This window comes from Archocentrus centrarchus, chromosome 9 (assembly GCF_007364275.1).
Source record: "Archocentrus centrarchus isolate MPI-CPG fArcCen1 chromosome 9, fArcCen1, whole genome shotgun sequence".
NCBI classification, from domain to species: domain Eukaryota; kingdom Metazoa; phylum Chordata; class Actinopteri; order Cichliformes; family Cichlidae; genus Archocentrus; species Archocentrus centrarchus.
In genome coordinates this window covers 1912603-1936780 of record NC_044354.1, presented here as the reverse complement: position 1 = coordinate 1936780, position 24178 = coordinate 1912603, and the positions used below count along the sequence as shown (strand labels likewise).

The 24178-nt window shown below is 40.6% G+C and overlaps 1 protein-coding gene across 1 annotated transcript in view; it reads left to right on the top strand.

Moving 5' to 3' along the window:
- Positions 1–19409, top strand: part of rtn4r (reticulon 4 receptor) — a 51386-nt gene extending 31977 nt beyond the window's left edge. Inside the window, exon 2 of the mRNA XM_030738462.1 lies at positions 17646–19409. Coding sequence (XP_030594322.1) covers positions 17646–19027 — 1382 coding nt within the window. The 3' untranslated portion in view covers positions 19028–19409. The remainder of the gene's footprint in view (positions 1–17645) is intronic.
- The last annotated feature ends 4769 nt before the right edge of the window (positions 19410–24178 follow it).

The window sequence follows — 24178 nt, the reverse complement described above, 5'->3', positions numbered from 1 at the left end:
CATGTTCTTTTTACTTTATAGTGTAGTGCTTCTTGCTTGTCTAGCATATTTATTGCATTAAGAAATATTTAAAATAATAATATAAGGTCTCTTTTTTTAAACTCTGAATTATTTGAACATCTCATGAATTCTCAGGAGAGGCTTGGGAACTTCTTTGTGCGACAGTAATGTGGGATTCACGGTTATTTGACAATTCCAAAGTTCTTTAGAGATTATATACTTCAGCTGATCTCCCTTGACAATGCTGCTGTAGCAAGAAATACATTTCCAGGAGACTAGCAGTGGTTCAATCATGTAGGCAGGACACCCCTCTGGGAGGATGAGTGGGTTTACTAAGAATGGTAACTCTCAAGAGGCAGCTGTTGCTTAATATTACCAGGGTGGACGAATTCATTTCCTACCAGTGATTGTTGCCACTGATATTGCCAAAGCACATGAATGGCAGGGACTGGTAGATTGGGTGATGTAACATCCAATCATGCAAATTGGTTGAGCCATGCAGCCATCTTCATGGAGGGCTGAATTATGTCACAGCAGAAGTGCATTTTTACTGCTAAAAAAGAAATCTGTTGTGTTTGAGCCAGTGCCTGGCGCTCTGAAGCAAAGATTAAAACTTTGCTCTTGCTAATCATAACAAAAACCATGGGATTAGTCATTGGAGATGGAGGCAAGGCCCTTGCCCACACAGCTAATTGAGCTCTTATCTTGGCATAGACGGTAATGCCATTAATCAAAAATAGCATGTCATGTTCACAGGGATATGTGGAAACTGCATAAGCTCCCAGTGAGCTCTGAATGTCCACAGTGCTTTGTTTTTTGAAGGCTCTTCTCCTTGTGAAGACTGCATGAAGATTATCATTGTGGTTGAATTCATGCAAAATAATAATACTGCCAACACATTATGATTTGTTGCTTGTAATTATATGTTCAATTCATTGCGGTACTCTTGCATTTTGCCTCGCTGGCAAGACTAATGTAATCACATGATTTCTTTCTCTGAAAAGACACAAAACATCTATTTTTCTGTTTACTCTACTGGAGGTCATTTACCTTAGATGCAGCAAAACTGGAAGCGCAAACATAATCTATTGTTAACCACTGCAGTTGCTGCACAGCTGCTATTTCTGGATACCCTGGAGAAATGCATCGGTATACCTGTGAAGATGCATGGAGTTACAGTACTTTTCTCTGCTCTCTTTGTTTTATCTGACTAAGCTATTTTTTCCCTTTGGAAAACATGTGTGCAGCCATGCTCCATCGTCTTATAGCCTGGCAAATTTTCCCCAGGAGTGTGCAAAATTGTTCCTGTCTTCCTTTTTCAAATTACACAAAACTTTAATTGCCAGCCAATGATGGGGTCTGTGAGAAAGCCCTAAAACAAGAGTGCTCACATCAGTGCGCACTAGTAAATTAGCATGACAGTGGCAGGTGGCTGTGTTGGGAATACGGGGGGAGGTGGTGGGGGAGGAAATGCGGATATGAGCCAGGCGCAATGATTGAAATCCCTGCTGTCAGGCGATGGCTGCGCAGGTGATGCTACATTGTGCTGAAGCCTCTTTAAGTACAATGCAGTCAGCAGGAGAGTCAACTTTAGAGGTTTTCATATGTGAGGGGATCAAGAGGTATTTTGTCCAGTGCCATCTGGTTTTTCCCATCAGGGCTGAAGGTTAGGCAGCATGCAAATGTAAATGAATGATGTAAAGAGGCACATGTTAAACCACCAGCTAATACAAATGCATTGCATGACCAGAACCTGTGTATGTAAACACAAACAATCAAAGGATGTTAAGTAGAAAAGAGGATTAACTCAAGAGATTGATGGCTTCTTAGAACCAGCTCCTCGGATGTGGCGGTGCCAAAACAGCAACATCTTAGAGCGAGGGTTCTCAGAGTGTGACTCAGGACCACCGGCAGTCTCTGTAACATTTACTGTGACAAGAATGCACTACTGTAAATTTCAATCATCCACTGTTTTCTTTGTGTGTACAGCCCACGATCGAATGCTGAATTCCTAAATTGGCAGTCATAAAAATTTTTGTCTTAGAGGTGTGAGTTTAGAAAGAAGATCGCAAATACAATCGGCAGAAATGAGCTTCTTTCGAAGGGTGGCTGGCCTCTCCCTTAGACGTAAGGTGATGAGTGCGGCCAGCCGGGAGGGACTCAGAGTAGAGCTGCTGCTCCTCCACATCGAAAGGAGCCAGTTGAGGTGGCTCGGGCATCTGACTAGGATGCCTCCTGGCCGCCTCTTGGGTGAGGTGTTCCGGGCATGTCCCACCGGGAGGAGGCCCTGTGGTAGACCCAGGACACACTGGGGAGATTATATCTCTCGGCTGGCCTGGGAACGCCTTGGGATCCCTCCGGATGAGCTGGAGAAGGTAGCTGGGGAGAGGGAAGCCTGGGCTTCTCTGCTTAGGCTCCCGCCCCCACAACCCGACCCCAGAAAAGTGGAAGAGAATGGATGGATGGTTTGAGCTTAGAGGACAGTGGTTATCTTATCTGTTCTTGTCAAGAAATGCAGGTTAAGCAGAGACTCCAGAAGCAGGCAAGATTTAAGTGTAAGTGTGTGTTTAATAGAGGTTGTAGGTTCAGTGTGAAAATATAACTTCCACAAGGCAAACTGAATCCAAAGTATGCAGGGACCACACTAGGATATTAACAGAACATTGTAACAAAGGAAAGAGAGCACTATTTATACACACACAGTAATCAGGTAAGTGACCACAGCTGGGAAAAACAAGGCACAGGTGAAAGCAATCAGGGAAAACAGGCAAACAGGACGTAAAACTAGAGAAAAGACATAAGAGACACGCACTATCAAAATAAACAGGAAGTGACAAAACAGGCGAGACACAGCAACATGGCACTAAGGTAATACTGGGGAAATAATTCAAGATAAACTCGCAGATCACGATAGTCCATAAATCTATAAATTCCTTTTCCCACACATCAAATTCATTTGAAAGGTGACATTTTATATTTAGTGGGTTTTGCAGCAATGAAAAAGTCCATTTGTTTCTATATAGTTCTGGAAATGCAGAATTTTGAAGAATTCCCAACTGATGACATTTCAAAGGTCTGAACTCCCCAATAATTGTTTGCCAGCTTTGGTGATCCATCCATCCATTTGCCGCTTGTATTTGTGAAATACAAGCTCTGGTGAAGTAAAGCAAAAATCTACAGTCAAATTTCTACTGTCAGCTGGTAACATAGTAAATTATATAACACAACCACAGTCCTGGCATTTAGGTGTTTTCTTCAACTGTGCATTTACTCAGTTGACCGGCGCTACAATGTGATGCTGCTAATTAGGTCAGTCTCAACTTAAAATAGATTAAAACACAATTATTTACTTTGTGAGGGTAGATCGTTTGATTTTGATCTAAGTGTTTAACTTTGGAATGGAACGTATTGGGCACCCGATTTTTATTTTATCCAACATTTGCCGTGAACTCACACGCTTGTACGTCAGTGTGATTCTGAAACTGAGACGCTAACATAAATTCTAGAAAGTGTGCAACACTAATAGTGTTTGCCTTGCTTTTCACAGTCAAAACACTTGAGTGTTATAACCAGAAAAAAACACTAATAGCGCCGGTCTACTGGTTAAATGGTGAACTCACATTTTGTTGCATTGTGTAGAGCATTAAATTTAAATTGGTGGGGTATGGATGTACCAAGAGTGCCATTAAAAGGTCTGCAATGCATTTGTATTATTCAGACATATCAGGCCCATTAGCACAAGCACTACAAATGGCATTCATATTACAAGCCACCAAGAGCTTACAAGATGGAGCTCCAGGGAGAAAGGAACAGCTGAAGGATGCAGTTTAAAAATACCAGACTGTTTTTCTCCAGGGCTGGAATGACTCATTACCCAGGCAGCAAAGCAGGAAGTCTTGTCAGTTGGGTCATCTCACACTACAATGACACGCAAATTGCGCCAGCGCATCATTTACAGTGTTACAGTTATTTTGGAACTGTGACAGCAACAACAATACACACAAATACTTGTACAAAATTTCACACAAACACACACACACACACTCCTGTGTTGGAATCCAGTTAAGTGATGTGTGCAAATTGCTTTAGGTTTTTGTTTTCTGGAAGGTAGGCTCAGGTGGCCACCATATGCTGGCGTATTTATCCCCTCTTCTCAACTCGTGACTGTCTTGTTCAGAAGGGAGGGGTGAAGGGAGGGGTGTAGGCTGACCAACCCTCTGCTCAGATGCTGCAGCATCACCGTGAGCCACTAGTGAATGTTCACTCCGGTCTTATCGGATGGCTGGATGTGATGCAAACCTGTGCAGATATAACCAACTTTCCTGTTCCTCTCTCTTTCTGTGTCACTGGGAGCAGCCCACAGATTGAAGGGGTTAGAGGGGGCATACAGACATGGCACTCAGCCTTGGATCATCCCTCACCTGGGAGATAAAGAGCAGGAATGATGACTTCCCAGCATGAACTGAGCTTTGGGGCCAATGCTCAACCTTTTCAGCAAAAAAGGTTACTGATCCGTGGAGGCCTCTGATGTAAAAAAAAAAAAAAAAAAATACCCTCATGAGGCCAACAGGGAGGATGAGGTGGAGATAGTAGGCTGATGTGAAGAAATGTAACTGATTCTGGGTTTGGCTAATGTCTCGGTTTTCACCCCTTCTTTCTGTTTTCAGTCCTTCCTTCCCTCTATACTTTTTATCTGAGCTCCCCTGCAGGAAAATCCATTTTCCTGCACTAGGCTGCTTTGTCTACGCAGGGTGCGGTGGTGCTGAGGCGGGTAGTAAATAATGCACAACTCTTTCTCCTTTCATTATTCCAAAGGACCGAGTGCTCACTTTAAGACGCTCTCTGAAGTGGGCTTATTAAATGAACCAGGCTAGAGCCATTTCTTTTGTTTTTAGGGGTCGAGGTGAGGAAAAAGTGTCCCTAAAAATATCTGTTGCAAAGGCGCCATTATCCCGCTCTTTCCTACTCACTGAAGCTAAAAGAAGATTCCAGATGCAGGTCTTTGCAGAAGTGGAGCTCCTGCAGTCACAGCCTATACCTGATCATTTACATCAGAAAGTTTTGAAAGCTTACTCATCCTCTCTGACTGTTCTGCTTTCTCACAAGCAAAATAGTCACTTTGGCATGAAACACTAGGAACTTAGTATGGTATGTCCCTTCTGTTCATATACAAACAAATGTGATGTGTGTCACCTCTTATATTCACTAAGTTTGCATTTTCAAGCAAATTGCCAATGGTTGTCATTTTCCCTTGAAGAATACAAACTCTCTGCTGTCTGCTTTGTCTGAGCACATACTGTAAATGGTGAGTCGACAGATGCTGGCCAAATTCAGTTTCAAATCTCCAGTTTCCACATGCTTTGGGTTTAAGTGGAAGGTCTAGGATAAAGAATGAATCAGATGCATGCGGAGGCAGGGGAAGATATGAGATCCTATACCTCACTAATGTCAAAATCCACCTACATCTGCTCACAGAGAGTATTGCTGCCTACACAATTATTTACTGGGTGTTCAATAGTTTTCATTGCGCAACTAGATCCCAGTGCATTCCTCTGACAACACTATTTTTGAAAGAATGGCCGGTAAAAATCCAATGTGATAGGTATAAAACACTGCTAAGAACACTGCTCTTGTTACAGGGCAGAACAGCGAAAGTAGGCCTCGTGATATTGGCCATAATACATTTGCTTGCAGGAACTGACTCAGAAGATGAAAGGAAGGGAGAGGTTTGTCTTTTTCAGGTCAACATGCCTCCAGGGCTGCCTACACATCCAAAATAGATGGATCTACAAGGAAACTGGACAGAATTAGTTAATGCTTGCACAGTCATCAACCAAATTTAGATTTTATATCTTTTTCATTTCGCGCTATTTCTTATAGATGATTGCAGACATCTCTGTTTTTATTTCACTGTGTCTGATGAGTCATACACAGTTAATAACTGCTTACGATAATGGATACGTAATTCCTACCTTAAAAGATCTCATGCATTGATTTGATCTGTTGTAAATGAGTTGAGCCAATTAACCTGCTGACATTATGTTATGATTCAATAGTGTAAATATCACATACCTACATACAATTACACCAAGTCAGTCAGTTGCATCCTGCAGCAAACCGGACACTACCTGCCCACCTCATTGCAGTTTCTGTAGCTCTCTTGTTCATCTTCTTCCTCTTGGGATCTCATCAATTTCATTTTCCTTTTGGGCAATTAAATGCCATTAAAACATCATTAACATGTCATACCTTCCTTTAGAAGGCACGGATCTTACATCCCGCACAATTCCCTTTTCATCTCTTTCCCGTATGTCAAAGAGCTAATCAACTTTGTTGCCAGATGACAGCCTGATAACTGCTGTGCTTTATGACAGATGTCACAATGAGCTGTGTCATTCTGCCTGTTGGTCTGTCTGTGATTTTACTGTGAAAAACAACAACACAAACTGCATGCATTGGGACAAACTGGCTGTTCTGAAAAGCACTGTTGTGCTGCGGTTCGAGCGTGCAGGTCAGCTGAGAACTTTCTCTGTGGCGTTCGGTGGCTTGCCTCCCACAGTCCCGGGGACCTGCTGTCAGGTTATTTGGTGATGTGAGAGCAGGTAGTTGTTTGTCCTTCTGTGTCAGCTTGGTGACTGCATGGTGACAGGTGTATTATTAATATTAAAACCTAACTGCATTAATTAATTTTCATAGAGTAGCGGAAACAATTTATGAACACAAGACTGATGTATTGAAAACTGGATGATATTGCAAACATGTTGCTAAATATTTTTTTTTTACACATTCAAGACCAACATTAGTACCCATTTTTGTGATTGCAAGTTATATGTCTGGTATCTATTGATTGTAACTCCAGTTATCATTCTCCTTTTATCCGTCTTTTGCTCTCCACCAGCGCCTAAGGGAAAAATCAGGCTCTTTAGCTGCTAAATACTCTACCATGTTCCCAGAGCTGCCTACTGTCACTGAGAACACTGCTGATGAGAGAAGTGAAATTGAACAAAAACAGAAAACTTGCAGACAAAAATATTTGAATTTGCTGAGGAAAAAAGAAAGGCTTGAATGCTCTGTGAGCTGAGGGAAAAACACAGAATTGAGTGATCATATTTTGTGGGAGCACAGCAAGAAATTCCTCTCAGATTTTTACACAAAAATATAGATTTGTATTGTTTCAAATCCCAAGGTCTGCCTCCACTAAAACATCTCTCCCTGATGAGACTAGAAGACACTCCTGTCCCCAAAATGAAAGAAACGGAGTACTCCTGATTTTGTTTATACACAAATCACCCAGTTATTTGTAAGGAAACACCGTGTTTTCAGATACTAATATTTTGCTTTCAATTCAAATATGTCACAGATTTTGGCGTGAAGGATGTAATTAAAAAAAAACCAAGCCATTTTATTGTGGCTGACAAAAAGCCAAAAAAGATTTAATAACCCAAAAACACAAATAGCAACAGACCACAAAGACTGAGGGAAGACATGACGATACACACAAGGTAATCAGGAAAGTGGAGACAGCTGGGGCAAACTAGACACAGCTGTAGACAATCAAGAAAATGAACCAGGAGAGGAATTAAAACTAAACACAAAACACAAGAGCTAACTAACCAGCAAAGACACCTGAGCACAAATAAACTCCATAAACAGTAACTAGGATTCAAATACAACAAGAACTAAAAACTCAGAATTCTACTGGAAATCAAAACATCAAGCAATGAAAAAAGAATCCCAATAAAACCAAACAGGAAATGTCTAAAAATAGAACTCATGAATACACACTAAACATTATATGAAAGGACACGGGGAAGATTAGAATAATACGCAATAACACAATTAATCAAATGTAAATAGCAAGTTCTATAAACAATAACAGTAACCAGAATTCTAAAGTAACAAGAGCATGAATCAAAATACAAAAATAAAATAATAATAATAATATTCATTATTAATAATAAATAATAATATTTATTGTTGTTATTATTATTATTATTATTATTATTAATAAACTAAACTGAAAATAAACCAGACTACTCAAAATCCTAGAACAAAACCAGGGACCGTGATAATGGACCATTTCACCTTGGGTCATCTCATTTTTACAAACTTTGACAACATTTCATAATACATCTCTTCTACTTTCTGCATTTTGAATGACATCATTAAGTCTTATTAGTAAGGTATGGTTTACTTTTTTAATCTAGTAAAAACAAAAAAAAAATGTGGTTACTAGCAGATGCAGTTGTTTGCACAAATCTGAACTATTTTCACCTTGTGAAACAGGGAACTGTCATGAAGTACTTTGACAGGGATTTATATGTCTGAGGAATTCGTACTGATTACTTGTGTAATCATGTAGTAATGTAGCGATGACTAATGGATTGGGGAATATCAACATTGTGACAGGTGTTGCAGCTGATGTGATCCAACCACGAGATGGTCTGCGGTTCAAGCAGGCTTTCCTCGTCTCAGTGTGAGGTGTTTGCAGATGACACATTTGCAGGCAGCCTGCGTACTCGGCGGGTCAGTCGAGTAGAATGCAATATTGCAAAAGGTTAGATAACACATTATAGCAGTAAAAAGGGGCGTCAATAATGGTTTGTCTTCAGAAGTATTTCCAGCCTCATTTTCTCCACCTCGATGAAATACCTGCGCCATTCACTGCAATTTCACTTGAATGACAACTCTACCAACTGAAAATGCCATTCTCTGCTGTACTGTACACCCACCAATGCATTACCTCAGAGTGACTAATACATGTGCTTGCAATTTTTCTATTATTGATGCAAGGGCTTTGCAAGGTTAAGTTGAGCGTCCATGTCAAGAATAAAAAAGAAAAGGTGCTAGGAACTCTGAAATCCTTTTTGGCTTCCCCTGCAGCTACTCGTTTCTTCACAGCAATTCTCCAAAACAACTAAATGGATTACTCACAGAATGACTTTTTGTTTAGTCTAGACTGGTCAAAGATTAAGTGCTTGTTTGATGTATTTTCCCCCCAATTGTAACTCACACAAATACAACACTTTATCTAGAGCTTGTTTCTCTTCAACAAGCAAAATCATTGCTAGTATAAGAGGGCATCTACCAAACATAGGAATTTTGCAGTAATGAAGCCATCAGAAAAATGTTGAGTGGATAATGTTTGCACCCACTTTACTTCGAGGCCTGCAAAACAAAGTATATACTATTCTTTGAGAGCTCAACTTTGCCCACAGCAAAGACAGGCTACAATGACACTGAGCTGTGCAACCACTTATTACAGCGTGTTCTCAGCTCGACCATCTCAGTGTGTTTCATCATCTTTAGATACAGCAGCATTCAGGGCTGCCTGTGGATGCTGTCACTGCTCCGTCACTCTCCATCTAGCACTTAAAACATGAGGAGGTGTCATTATCCGATGCTTTCATTTGCATGGGCCATTATCCTTTTCAAATAATCGAGATTACTATTACTGCTTTATTAGCCCACTTTTTTTTCATACCACAGCAATGCATTAACTGTGAAGGCTATCAGTCCTTATTTATTGTAAGCTTTTCACATACGCATGAGCATAATTTGGTTTTTTGGAGCGGTGATGCATTCAACGTGATATGCATGTACGCTAGACATTCTTGAAACCACATAACTTATTTGATGTGAAACATCTGTGATTCAATATGTGGCACTGGTCAAAATGCAAAGATCACACAAAGTGCTTTGTAAATCGTAGTGGCAAACCTCGGGAAATCATTCATCCTTACATCTATCCATCCATCATTTTTCTTCCAGTTTATCCAATTTAGGGTCACGGTTACTCGGGAAACATTCAAATGGGAATAACAAAAAGAGAGTGGTGTGCTGGTTAGCACTGTTGCCTCACAGCGAGAAGGTCTGCGTTCGAATCCGCCTTTCTGTGTGGATTTTGCATGTTCTCCCCGCATTTCTGTGGGTTTTCTTCCACAGTCCAAAAACATGCAATTAGTGGGGTTAGGTTAATTGGTGATTCTAAATTGCCTATAGGTGTAAGTGTAAATGGTTGTCTGCCTCTCTGTGTTAGCCCTGTGACAGGCTGGTGACCTGTACAGGGTGTGCCCTGCCTCTTGCCCTGTGACAGCTGGGATAGGCTCCAGCCTCCCCGCGACCCTGAACAGGATAAGCGGAAGAGAATGGATGGAGTGGAAAACCATACATGATATTAGATGTTATTTAAGTATAACGTAGCCTTATTTGATAATAACCATAAATGATAAAACAAGATTAAAACATATATACTGACAAATGTAAGTGAAGAAGGACAGCACTTAGTTGAGATATTTCATGTTTTATTAGTTCGACTATACGCTGATACTTCTGTTTCCTGTTTTTTTACTTCTTTGCAGGAAAGATTTTCTCACTAATCCTCTCAGGTGCTTCATAACTCGCTCTGTTTTTGCCCTCCAAAAAGAAAGCATCCTAAATGTTGTTAACACCTGCGCTGAAGTCTAGCTCAAAGCAAAACAACATCTAGACACATGGGGCATGTACTGTAGCTGCTACCCTCATTTATTTTCTTTGCAGCCATGTGTAGATAAGGTAAAGCCTCATGCACTCTGTTAAGCAAAAATGCTTGGTTGCTCTACTGGCAGCCTGCATGGCACAAAACTCTAAGTAGGGCATTCTGAGTTTTTCGTCTTCTGTGGCTCGAGTAGTGCATCTGGACCCCCCCCCCCCCCCCCCCCCCCCCCCACACACACACACACGCTTAAAAGATGCTGGCATTATTTTCAGCTAACATTACTTGAATTATGCATTTTGCATGGCTTCACATGAGAAAATTGTCCATGTCTGTGACATGTGGGGGTGGGTATGAAGCTGAATTTGTGTCAGTCTGCAAAACCTCATGGGTAGTCTTGACTCCCAACGCCTTCAATGGAGCATTTCATAGTGAGCTGGAGCAGCACTGAGGGCCACTTGTTTTGCTGCCAACTATACAATAGAGTTGTGAGGAATATGACATTTCTGCCCTCTAATCCAATGGCATTTTGCCACCACCTTACAAATAATCTATTTTAGTGGCATTCATGCATATCTAACTCTATTTCAGATATCATTAATGCAACTTAGAAGAAACGACAGCGCCGTTTTAGTAGCTAAATTGATTGATAGTTGCAGGAGCACTGTCCATATAAGCAATTAATGGTGTGAGAAGTATCATCATATTCTTGGAGACACTCCACCAACTGTACATGTCACAGACTATTCAGTAATTATGAGCAGTAGAAAACAGCACTGCATGAAAGCAACTGAATATTTTATGGCTCTAAGAAAAAAGTTAAGTCCCATCCAGTTATAGTTTTAAGAATTTAATCCTGAAAATGGATCGTTGTGTCAGTTATAGTTTGGGTATAATGCAACTAAATGCAACTAACAATGTAACTGCGTCAGTGAAGTAAAATAACATTTGGTTCCTGGAGGTCCTAAAGAAGCATAAAATGAAAGGAAAGTACAGAAGAAGTGATTAAAGAGGTTTATTATAGTACGTGAGCACATTTGTAGATGAGTGCTTTTATTTATCAAGTTACTTCCTGTAACTGTACAGTATACAGCACACAGTTTGCAAATGTTGAGCTTAACACAGTCTTGAATGATCTACTGTTGAGTGACGATTTGAGCAGCTGGGAGGTCAGTGCATCATTGGAGGGTCGATGGTAATTTGATGCCAGTTATTGAAAGGGAGAACTCTTCACCTCCACTTTCCCTTCCACTTGCTTGCCAGTCAAGCAGGGATTCGACCCGACGGCCCTCTGATTGCAAGCTCAGTCTCTAACTGTCAGGATATTGCCAGCCCACTGCCTTTTGTTAGTGCTGCCACTTCTCAGAGGTTTGACACAACCACCCATTTGCCTACCACAGTTAGATTTAGTCAGACGTATTCAATCTATGTTGTATTGCCATTTGTTTTATATTCCTCCAGGCAATAAAAAAATGTATGTAAATGCATATGCATGTAAATGTATGCAGGCCCACCTTTTTACATACACACTGTTGGCTGCCGTGGTTTTTCCCTCTGCCTGCCGACCTCCGGTTCCTTCAGTTATTCATGAGCCATCTGCTTGGGCGAGTGCTGTGTCAGATGTGTGTCAAACAGGACCTCATCTGTCCCCGTGTTCGTCTTCTAATTGTGTGCTCATCTGGTTGCTAAAGCTGCCACTGGTGCCCCAGCAACACTCCATGGTTAGCCGAGAGACTCCAGCTGAAATCTCTGGTCCATCATGTCCTAAATAACCTGTTTGATCTGATGTGTGCATCTTTATTTAAGATCATAGCATCTGGTTCATCAATGTTGTAAGGACGAGCACCAATCTGTCTTTGCGTGTTTGTCTGTGTATTTGTTTGGAGTTTTTGTGGACATTCTTCTGGGAGGTGGGTTGAAATTGAAACAGGCCCACATTCGGATGGAAACTTTTGCAATAATGAAAACTAAATTTACTTATTAGGAAAGTTTAAAAGTAAACGTTCTACTCCTCACAAGAAAACTTTTGGAATATGTAAGTGAAGAAGCATTACTTGACTTACAAGCAGCACTGAGAACCGAGTAAACGATGAAAAGCAGCTCTTTTGGAAACTGCTCTCAGTGACAGAGTGAATATAGTAGCAATAAAAAGGTCAATGTGGCCTTCTGATCATAACTTTTTTCCATACCAACCAATTCCTCAGTGATTCAGTGAAGCTCTTGAAAGTGAAGACCATTTCTTCTCTTTAATAAAACTTTTCACAGGCTTATGAAGGAAAAAAGGTTCAAAGCAAACTTAAATGGAATATCCATCTGCTCTGTCACAACACTGTGACTATAGGCTATTCTGTAATTCTCACCTTTCCTAAAACACTATTTTATCCAAACCTCTGCAGACAGGAAAGTTTTAGAATGTATCCAAAGTTGAAGCAGATGAGGAGAAGTGCAGTTAGTTTCTTCATATTAACATTTGTCCAGTTTCCTCACGTTCATCACGTTCAGTGCTGTGCACCACCCCGTGGAACACCAAGTCATTTTATATATATAGTACATAACAGAGTTGACCTAAGTGCTGCACAGCAAGCAAACAGTCATCAACAGCAGTGAATAACAATTGAAACCATAAAAATATTTATAAACAATAATAATAAAGAAGAAATTAAAACAACAGTCAAAACGACCCCTATGAGCAGCACTTGGTGACAGTGGGAAGGAAAAACTCCCTTTAAACAGGAAGAAACCTACATCAGAACCAGGCTCGCGGGGGGGGGGGCGGGCAGTCATCTGCTGTGAGGGGGAGAGAGAGACAGGACAAAAGACACACTGTGGACCTGAGCATGCAGGATTAGATATACAGTTCTTAAAGCTCTACTAGCCTGGAGGAACCTCATACAAGCACTTACTTACCTGTGAGCACGAGCATGTTAAAATTAGCTGAATGATATGACTTATGGCAGTACAATAGAAATAGTGTTATATTTCATTAACCAATAATAATCACCAGTTGTTAACATGCCTTTGATAAAATCATAAAATGAGGTTGATTCGGGGAAATTAAAAACATGTGTGTATGGATTTATGCAAGAATTAAAAAGATTTCCCTGTTAGCATCAAGCTTGGCAGGTTAATGATATGTTCCAAATAAATAACTCTCACTTGTGTTCACTTAGTTTCACACTGTTTAAGATTTTGATTTCTATTTTTAATTTAAAGCTATCGTTTGTTTTAGGCACCAAAATACTTGATTAGTGATTTGATCTTTCACAGCTTTAACATGTTAGAAGATTAAGATGCTTATACCTCCTACCTCATCAGATATGTGATTGGCTGCCTGGAAGAAAAAAAAGAGCAGCGATAGGAAGGCAATAAATTAAATACCAAAGATATGTTGATTACAAACATTTCTGTGATGCAGCACAAACATAATCAAGAGGAAGATTTTGTAGACAGGGCTGTCATATACATATTTTTTTCAATTAACACCAGAAGCAGGAGTACACAGAATAAGAACAGTCAAGCCCTGAGAATAAATTAGCAGAGATGCAGCAGTGCCATAACACTTTCCAACAGTCAGGGTACAGGTTAAATAACAGAGAGAAAACACAAACAGACAAATTCAGAATATTTTCTCCCTGGTAAAATGGACTAAAATGTGTTCCCATACAACAAAACTGCATCCTCAAATAACTTTTCAGGGTAACGTATTTTCTCCCTGCAGCGGGATGGCTTTCTGCCAGGAAGGTAGCAGTTATCATCTAAAGACAGACACAGTCTGCACTCGTAGGAAGAGGGAATGATGGCGGTCAGGAAAAACGCTGGCCTTTCTCCCAAGAGGTCAGGGTTCAACTCTGGTGTGGTGAGGTCAAGTTTGGTTAGGTGCAGACACCAAAGCTACATGGAAAATATCCTGGATGGGTTTATACACACCCTATCACTACATTAATCACATGTTAAAAGCTGCTCCACCATTTTTACTATTTGGCTTAAGACAGAAGGAAAGCAAGAAAATAGACAACAAACATATTAATTTTAGATGTATTTGTAAATCATAGCATACATAGAATAAAGTTTATTCTATGGGATCATGGGCCAAATGTAATTTTTAGTAAACAGGGCTAGTAGTACCCTAACACAGTTTCTCTTCACACTGATGTTACAATAAGACAAACAAAAATACACAAAAACAAACAAACAAAAAAATTATGCATGCATGGATGGATTCACACAGGGATACATGACCTTTCAGACAGAGATGATTACTATAATAAATGCAGACCTCTCCCTCTCCCTCCTCCTCTTCCTCTCCCACCTCCTCTTCCTTCTCCTCCACCTCCGTCTTCTTCTTCTGTCTTTCACAACACAATAATGTATAATTTCAGAAGGAGGCCAGGAGGTCCCTCTGGAGAACTACTGTGATTCATCTCTGACAGAGACATCACTTTCACTCTGGGCCAAGGGGATAAGACTGTCATGTTAGCTGTCCCTGCCCAATCCCCAGCCCTTCAAAGTAAAGCCACCGTGATGAATCTGAAGCACTCTGAATGTGCCGTCCCAGCATGCCCTCCGTGTTCCTTGGAAGATCCGGAGCATTTAAATGCATGTTGTATTTTAAGACAAAGGAGCACTGAGAGTTTGTTTAAAACTCCAAACATGCCAGAGGCACATGAAAATGAGTGAGAAGCCTGGCTAAGTGATGCACTCATACAATAAGTAAACAAAGCTGTCTGCGCCCACTCGTACCTCTCATGCTGACAACTGTTTTTGCATTCCAGTATAGTACCCTCTAGCTACTAGTACTGCACTGATACCAGCATTTTTGGACTGAAGTTGTGTTGTTATTTTTTTTTTTTTTTTTAATATTGATTTTTTTTCTCTCTCTTATGACAATCATGAAATTCAAAGAATATTAAGTATTTTTTTCTGCTTTTCTTAGCAAGCCTCATTACAGGTCTTAAAGGCCGTCACACCTAAAGATGGGTGAATAAAGAGATACTTTCACCTAAAGAATAACACTGAGGGACCAGCATCACATTTTTTGTTGAAGACACGTACAGTATCACCCCAATAATGAAAGTATAAATAGAGGTGCCAGTCTTGGAGGAGAGAGAGAAGGTGAAATGATGTACTTGGCTCAGTGTCTCTCATGAGAAAACAAAGAAGTTTGTCTGCTCTTAAGCAGAGTAGAAGGTTGCTATTGTGCAATAATATAGCTCTTAGAAAAGAAGCTGCTGGCAGGGTATGAAAGAGGGAAGGCAGTACTCTGAGCCATGTTTTGTCAAAAGAGATAGTAGAAGATTAAGAGTTGAAACCAAAGCTGGCAGAAGCTGATAAGGAATGGATTTTTTTCACCCTAACCTTGTTGTATTTTGTGTCAACAACTCAACAACTTAAACTCAGCAACAGCATCAGGACAACAGCAGAGTATTCTTTTTTTGTGTAATCTTTCAAATGATTGTGTACGACGCATGAATGTAAGAAAGGAAAGCCCATCATTGCTGACCGTTCAGTAGTAAAAACTCTTAAATTAGCAGTGCACGTCTTTGGACTCTGATGCCACTGAGACGTCAGTGAAAGTGTAAAATAATGCAAAGCCGTCAGGATGCTGTGACAGTGGTGTGATCCAGATGTGAACATGCGTTTGGGGGGGGATGGAGTTCATGGCATTGTGTGGCATATGCTGTCTTTCAACAGTTGCTAACAAAGACAAGACATATTATGCAGAGAGCTTAGGAACCCAGGCTTTGACATGCGATGCGTGGGTGGAAATAGCCTGTTAATGAATAGACAGCAGAGAAGGGGGAAAAAGATGGAGACGGCAGAGGAGATACACTATGCGTGCTGTGCGATAAAATATTGCTATTGTTAGGCAGTGCTGAGGGAAAAGTGCTGCGATGCAGAAAGAGTGGAAAGCCTTGACAGCTTTCCGGTGGCAGTCTGACGGCTGAGCAGGGAGATTGCAAGGAAAGTGCAGCAGAGGGCTGCTGTCAGGCCACACCAGAGCTCCGTTTAACAAGGTCCAGAGATGAGCTGCACCACAACACATTGCAGCGGAATGAGAAGAGGGACAGTGAGGCTGGAGGGAGGGCTGACTAAGGCTCATGCATTTTCCAGAGGCTCACTACCTGTCATGCCTGCAAGCCTGGGATTCCTCACATGTGCATGAGAGCAGAGATTGGAAATCCTCAGAAAGAACAGGAGCTGAGGAGGATTCAGAGATTTAAAGAAGTACCTGCCATTACATGATGATACCAGACATGCTTGTGACACTTTGACACCTTTATCGCTACATGAAAGATGGATCAGCTGCACTAGATACTTTATTTTTACCTCAGCTGTACCTACAACAAAAAAATGTCAAAAGTGATTGTTTACATGATTCCACCTATTCCAATTATTGTAGTGTTTAACAAGCTTATTTGAACAGTTGGTTGAAGACTAGCAGAATTAATGTGAGCAAATCTGGAATATGCCTTTCTTTAAACATGAATCTTTTTGAGCCTTGCTTTGTTTGACAGTGTCTCTTGCATGTTTTGTCTTGTGCAGTGGAAAGTGTAGCAAGGCCTCCTTCCAGCTTGGCCCTCGGCATCAATCCCTGGCAGGAAACCTTCTTCCCAACCTTCACAATAAATGTCAAGCTCCAGACAGTCAAAACATCTTTAGTTATGGCCGCCCTATGAGAGCGAGCACCTACGGAGTAGCACCAAAAATACACCCACCCAGTTTCAAATGAGACTTGTTCAGCTGCTTGGGTCTTTAAGTCATCAGAAGTAATGTTCCCAGATCCAAATAACATCACTGCTGGATTTCATGCTGAATCACAGCTATGAAGACGATTAAGAGGTCTGCAGTAATGTGCTGAATGTTCTACTTCATGCAGTGAAATATTTTAGATTTTGTCTGTTTTGTAACTCGGTGGTGTGCACTGTCACATAAAACACACACAATTATCAAACAGAAAGCACACACCTACTTCAGCCACAATTTTCAGTGCTCTGTGCTCAGGCTAATTCCCACATTTGCTCTCTGATAGAAATGTGCATATTGCACTGGGTTTATGTATATTACACTCTGACCTGGATTCATTTGTTTCCACAGATTTGAGTGAATGTTTCTTTTAGCATTAACAGACATTAATTACTAATCCGCTGATGATTTTTCTGTGTCTCTTTAGGGGGGCGACTCCTTTTCCTGGTGATGTGGCTGAACCTTGTGCCTCAAACTGACAGCTGCCCTGCCAAGTGTGTGTGCTACAGAGAACCCAGGCCCACTGTGGCTTGCCAACAACAAGGACTGTTTTCCATCCCTACTGAGATCCCAGCACGCAGCCAACGAATATTTCTCCAGAGCAACAAGCTGACGGTGGTACGGTCCACCAGCTTCAGTTCTTGCCACAACCTCACTGTTCTCTGGCTGTACTCCAACAACATCAGCTACATTGAGGCTGGAGCCTTTTATGGTTTGGAAAAACTGGAGGAGCTAGACATAGGAGACAACAGTAACCTCCGCACCATCAGTCCAACAGCCTTTCGAGGCTTAACTAAGCTCCATACCCTTCACCTGCACAGGTGTGGCCTGTCAGAGCTCCCTGTCGGGGTTTTCCGAGGAATGTTCTCCCTACAGTACCTTTATCTGCAGGACAATAACATTTTAACCCTGCATGATGACACTTTTCTGGACCTTGGCAACCTCACCTATCTCCACCTGCACAACAACAAGATCAAGATAGTGACGGACAACATGTTCCGAGGGTTAATCAATCTGGATCGGCTGCTGCTACACCAAAACCGGGTTATTTATGTCCAACCCAGGGCTTTTAGTGATCTTGGTAAGCTGAAATCTTTGTTCTTGTTCTTCAACAATCTTACTGTCTTGACAGGGGAGACCATGGACCCACTGGTTTCCCTGCAGTATTTGCGTTTAAATGGGAATCAGTGGATTTGTGACTGCCGGGCCAGGAGCTTATGGGACTGGTTCAAACGTTTCAAAGGTTCCAGCTCTGAGTTGGAGTGCAATGTTCCTGAGTTCCTGGAGGGAAAGGATCTGAAACGACTGAAAAGCCAAGACTTGGAAGGATGTGTGGAAACACCTCAAATCCAGACCAATCTCTTTAGCTCGAAGGGACAGCCTGGAAAATTCCTTTCCACCGAAAGCCCTGTGGGGGACACCATCCCCAGGTGTTGCCTTGGAGATAATGACAAGTCCTCTATCCTGTCTGGAAAGAGTCACCAAATCACTAACAATCTCCCTAAGTCAAAGGAGAACATGTCCAAAACTAAATACAAGGATCAGGAAAGAACAAAAAATGAGACCCAGAACAAGCAGAATGACGGACCACTGGGAACCTTGTCGAACACCCTGGAAAAGTCTTTGGAAAACCTAAACCCTGACCTTATAGACAGTCTGGAATCCTCCACAGCATCAAACAAAAAGAAAAAGAAGTGTTCCAAAAGGCCTAAATCGGACACCCACTGCATCAAAGGTCAGGGCTCTAATTTGCAAGTGCTGCACTTTCTGTTCATTCCCGTGACCTGGATATCTCTAGCCATGTCTTAGAACTCTCGATTTTCCTCTGAACACTGGACTCAAGAATGTTGATGCTCATGACAATGATACAGAAGATGCAGTGGCATCTCCAGCTGGCAGTGACTAAAAAGAGAGGAGTCACTCTGACCCAACATTGCTGAGGACAAACAATAATGAAGACCTTAGAGTACATTTAACAAAATGGATGCCTTTACAGAACATTACAGATGTAAATAATGAATTGGTGCCCAAAATTGTTTGTTCTCTATGTACTCAACTGTACTGTGTCTAAGCTACACTTCGGAGACTCCTCCCTTTCCCTCTCAAAAGCTTTTACTGCTTAGACAGACCACTGAAAGACAAAAAAAAAAAGATGAAAACATAAAAAAAAAAATACACTCATACAAGAAATCAGAGACAGAAAGCACACAAAGAATGTTTGGTCTGTTTCATGAAGATAAACAATCTCTCCCCATTATTTATTCAAAGTCATGCATTTGTTGGGTAATGTTTTGTTTTTTATGTTTATAAAAACAAATGTTTTGCCTCCCCTGATTTTAGTTCTATTGTAATGACAGAAAGAATATATGGATAGCATTCACCAAAGGAATGCTGTCAGTTTGTTCATGGAGATTGCAATGGTACCATAGATATGCATTTTATTTTACTTGTGTACAAGTATGAATATATTATGAATAAAAGTTCTTATTTCTTAGAGCTTGTTATTGTGTGGTATTTTCCAAAAAGGCAGAACAAATGGACTTATTGTTTTTAAGTTTTAAGCTATATGAATTTGAAATATTTTCTCTGTTTATTGTAAATGTTGCTTTAAAGAAAATTCTTATCAGAGGACTAATTAGCACTCTCATTAGTTGCTGCTGTTTTCCCACAAAAACGGTAAAGAAAGACGCCGGATTCCTCAACTGTGAGACCGTGAAGATATGTTCTGCTCCTTTGTCGCAGCGCTTTAATGATGTGAAGAGAATCGTGTGACAGATTGTGTTAGCAAATTGTTCCAAATTAGATTCAAATGCATTTGAATGAACAGCATACATTTTTATTTTAGCAATAACTACAGCTCTTATTGTGTGTTATAATTACATAAGGGCCAAAACATGGAATCACTGGAAACTTCAGTCCTCCGGGTTTTGGTTTTCTCCTCAGCCCCTTCAGGGTTTTGGTCTCAACAAAATCAAGCTTGAGCAGCAGTGAGTATACATGTAAGAAGGTATATATAAAGAGGCAGTGTAAATTACCCTCTGAGTAACATATTTAGAACTTTTTATCACATTTTTTCAGTTCTGTTTCTTAATGATGTGATAGTATTTTTCTAAAAATAAGTTACAGTGAAACTGAATTTTCAGACATCTTTAATTCATTCATCTTCTCTCCTTCACTAAGTTTTTTTTTTTTTTTTTTTTTAAAATTCACACAAATCAGTGAATAATCTGTAATTTACAGCCAGCTCAACCTTAACAATCATACATGCAGTATATCTACAAGTTTTTAGTGTCTGCTGCACATGTAGCACGATGAAGTCAAATGAATTCCTCCAGGCAGCTTATAAAACTCAGAATATGATTAGACCTAGTTTTTTTTTATATTACATTGCCACATCCCTCATAATTTTGATTGAATTATTAAGCAATGTATGAAAATGCTGCAAGAATATTCAAAAAGTGACTCCTCACATCACAACCTTGACTTTGAGAATAGAAGAGACCCCCAAGGCTTCTTATTAAAAACTGCTTTGCTTTCTTCACATGGAAAATACAGTATGAAATATCTGCATACAGAATAATTTAAGCTTTGAAATGTCTCCTTGTCATACAGCTCTGCTGGGGCTAGTTGCCTGTAGTGGGCCCACGGCAGCTTATCCACAAGGCCGGGATAATGTGGAGTTATATTCATCACCAAATTAAGCCAAGATCTTAACATCCCTAAATCTCTTTTTGCACAGTAAAAGAATTAGAAGGCAGGGACCTCACTAATTCCTGGAGCTTTCTGTTGTTGTCGATTAGCCCTAAAATGTAAGAGGACTGAAGGGGGACCGGAGAGGATATTGATCTTGAATAGGAATCAACGAGGAAATCGACGAGGCCTCTCCAACCCCAACCGGCTTCCCTGCGCTGATACACAAACAACTGCAGACTGAACGGCTGCCATACACCTGCATATCTGCAATGATTTAAAAAAAAAATTCCAGTATCTTAATCCTCTTCTTATGTGTTATTGACATTTGTGAGTGCCTGATTAGGACGTTATCAGCCCCCCTCTACCTTCAAGCAGACTCTGTAGCTTATCATACTTTGTAATCAGCGACAAACAGAGAGCAGCCTTGATTGCAGGAGACATCTAGCAGTCATGTTAAGAAGTGCATGTAAGATCTCTGAGGATACATTTTGCATTAAGCTAACAGGTTTATTCAAGATTGTTGAATAAACCTGAGCAGATGCCTAAACAATAACCAAACAAAATGAAAGTAAGCCACAAGCAAAATGAAAATGTAACTCATAACTAAAGTTAGGCCTCAGTCACACAGGCCTAGAGACTGGTCAGCAACCACCTGGCAACCTCCAGTCTCTGGTGTGCATTTACCAGCTGGTTGGTCCGTGTTTGCTGGAGACAATCAGGTGAAACTGATGCAAAGCTAAAACCTCTTTGAGATTGCTTTGGTCTTCTTTGCTGTGGTTTGGATAAAAACTGGAACCAACACATTTCAGAAGGCTCTATTTCCTATTCCTGTGGTATTTTTCACAGTTTCACTTTCACTTGGGGGGGCAATCGGTGAGTGTTTGCTGTCTGGTGTCTAAGAGCAGAACTTATTTATATATAAACTTTTACAGTGGTGTATAATTGTTTATATCTTTATTTCAGATTCAAAGCAAATAATTTTTTAATGTTTCAAGAGGATTTTGAAAAACTCGAGGTGACAATGCTACAAGGCCATCTCGATACTTTGTGTTTGCTTTCATGCAATTTGTTCATTTATTTAAAAAAAAAGGAGCCCACGTTCCCCTGCCACACTCTCCGTGCATATTTCATAAATATGAATTTGAATTAGATAAGCTTTTCTAAACATTTTCTGTTCCTATGATCAAACCTTTAGTATTAGAATTGGTCTGAACTGGAATTATCACTTCTGTGGTTTAGTTAGGCTTAAAGATAAAGGTACATGTTGGACATGCATCATATCAAAATATTTACATTGTTTTTTTAACTAATTGCTCAACTTCCCAAGTGATTTCTGAGATTTTGGCTTTCTGTCTTCAAAAAAGAACCGAAGGTAAACTACATTTTATTTTGAAAATTCGCCTCTTTTGTCAGTGATTCAGCTGAGATTCTGGTTTGATTGCAAATCACTGCTCACGCTACCAAGTACTGCATATTCTTCTATTTCTAATAAGGAAATTGTCTGGCCAGTTTTTCTTTAAATCACCATTTTTGCTTTTTCAAACAAAAACATATCACTTTGACAGAAATCCCTGTTACTTAAAAGGCGTTACTTGAGTTAAAAATATCATGAAGGGTCTCGACATCAGGAGCACACTTGTAAATTAACTTGATGATCAGAAGCATTTTCATCCTGGCAACCATCAGGCCTGTGGATTGGAGACTTTGAAAAAAAAAGACTCACGCTGAGAGGAAGCTGGAGTTACTCTGAGCACAAAAATTTGATGCTGTGATCCACCCTTAAAATCACATTTCATTCACATTCTCGTATCCCTTTAAATTTAGTGGAGGGATCCCGAGTCCTGATTAAAGATTCCTGTTTTTCATGCTATCCTCTCTGGATTTCCCTTTGTGATTTTTGTTTGTTGTAGCAAGATTTTAAAAACAGAAAGTTCAGATTTGAACTGTTGGACCGCAGCTGTATATAACCACTCAAGACAGGATCATTCCAATTTTATTTCAGCTGCCCGCCAAGGGGACTAAAACCCATCAGCTTTGGACTGTTTACAAGCCCCTAAATTTCCCAGTGGTGGCTGTGAGGTCTGCAACTGTGCAATGTTGGGGCTGCAACTCCATTTAAGAGTGTCTAGAAACATGATGACCTGGACCTGCAGGCTCCTGCTGGATGTCAAGAACTTTTTCATCAGACGCTGAAATCCGCCCCTGAGCCTGACTGGATTTCTAGGTCTGTGTACATGTAGCAGCACCACCCTCCTTTTGCACTGATGAAGGGAAATGAAGCTAATTATGGGCACTCCATCTGCAGCGAGAGTCCGGATGCAACATGGATTAGCATCTTGGATGGGAATCAAAATAACCACAGGCTATGGAGAAAATTATGTTAAAGGAAAAAGAATCAGCAAAGCAAAATGATGCTATTCTAGTTGTTATTCTTCACTCTGCAGCTGATGCATGAAAACACATGCAAAGATATTTGCTGCAATTTGTATAATATGAATGATGTTAAGGATATGTCCGTCCCATTTGTTATATGTTTTTGTGTGAATATTTTCCATCCATTTTCCTCCACTTATCCTTTTCAGGGTTGTGGGGTGCTGGAGCCAATCCCAGCTATCATAGGGCGAGAGGTAGGGTCCACCCTGTACAGGTCACCACCAGCCTAACACAGAACGACAGCCATTCACACCTATGGGAAATTTAGAATCACCAATTAACCTAACGTCTTCGGACTGTGGCAGGAAACCCACACAGGCACATGGAGAGCATGCAGAGTCAGCTGGTGGATTCAAACCCAGGACCTTCTTGCTGTGAGGCAACAGTGCTAACCACCATGCCACCATGTTGTTTTTTAGCAATGGTGAGATCGATGTTACTAGCAGCCACTCTGAAGTGAGCTGAGAAACAGTAAGTTTAAAAGGAAAAGTTCCAGCTAGCGGGAGAAGTTGTACTGTAATATTTGCTCAGGAAAAAAAGAAAAAAAAAGGTAGGAAAACTGTGCACAGCCTGGCTGCTAAAACTCCAAGACAGCAAATATTAAACCCATAAATAAAACATTATAAAATAATCACATTAATAGAGAATTATATTTAAAAGTTACCCCATGATTTATTAAATCGTTCAATAAATTATTAACACTCAGCTTAAATGTTGTTTCTTCATTATCTCCATTGTGAAAAGAAGGGCAGAGAGAGGATGGTGTGAATCTCTCTGTAGTTGCTCCAGTTAAGATGAGCCCCCTGACGGCTGCAGAAAAGCAGGAGATCTGTG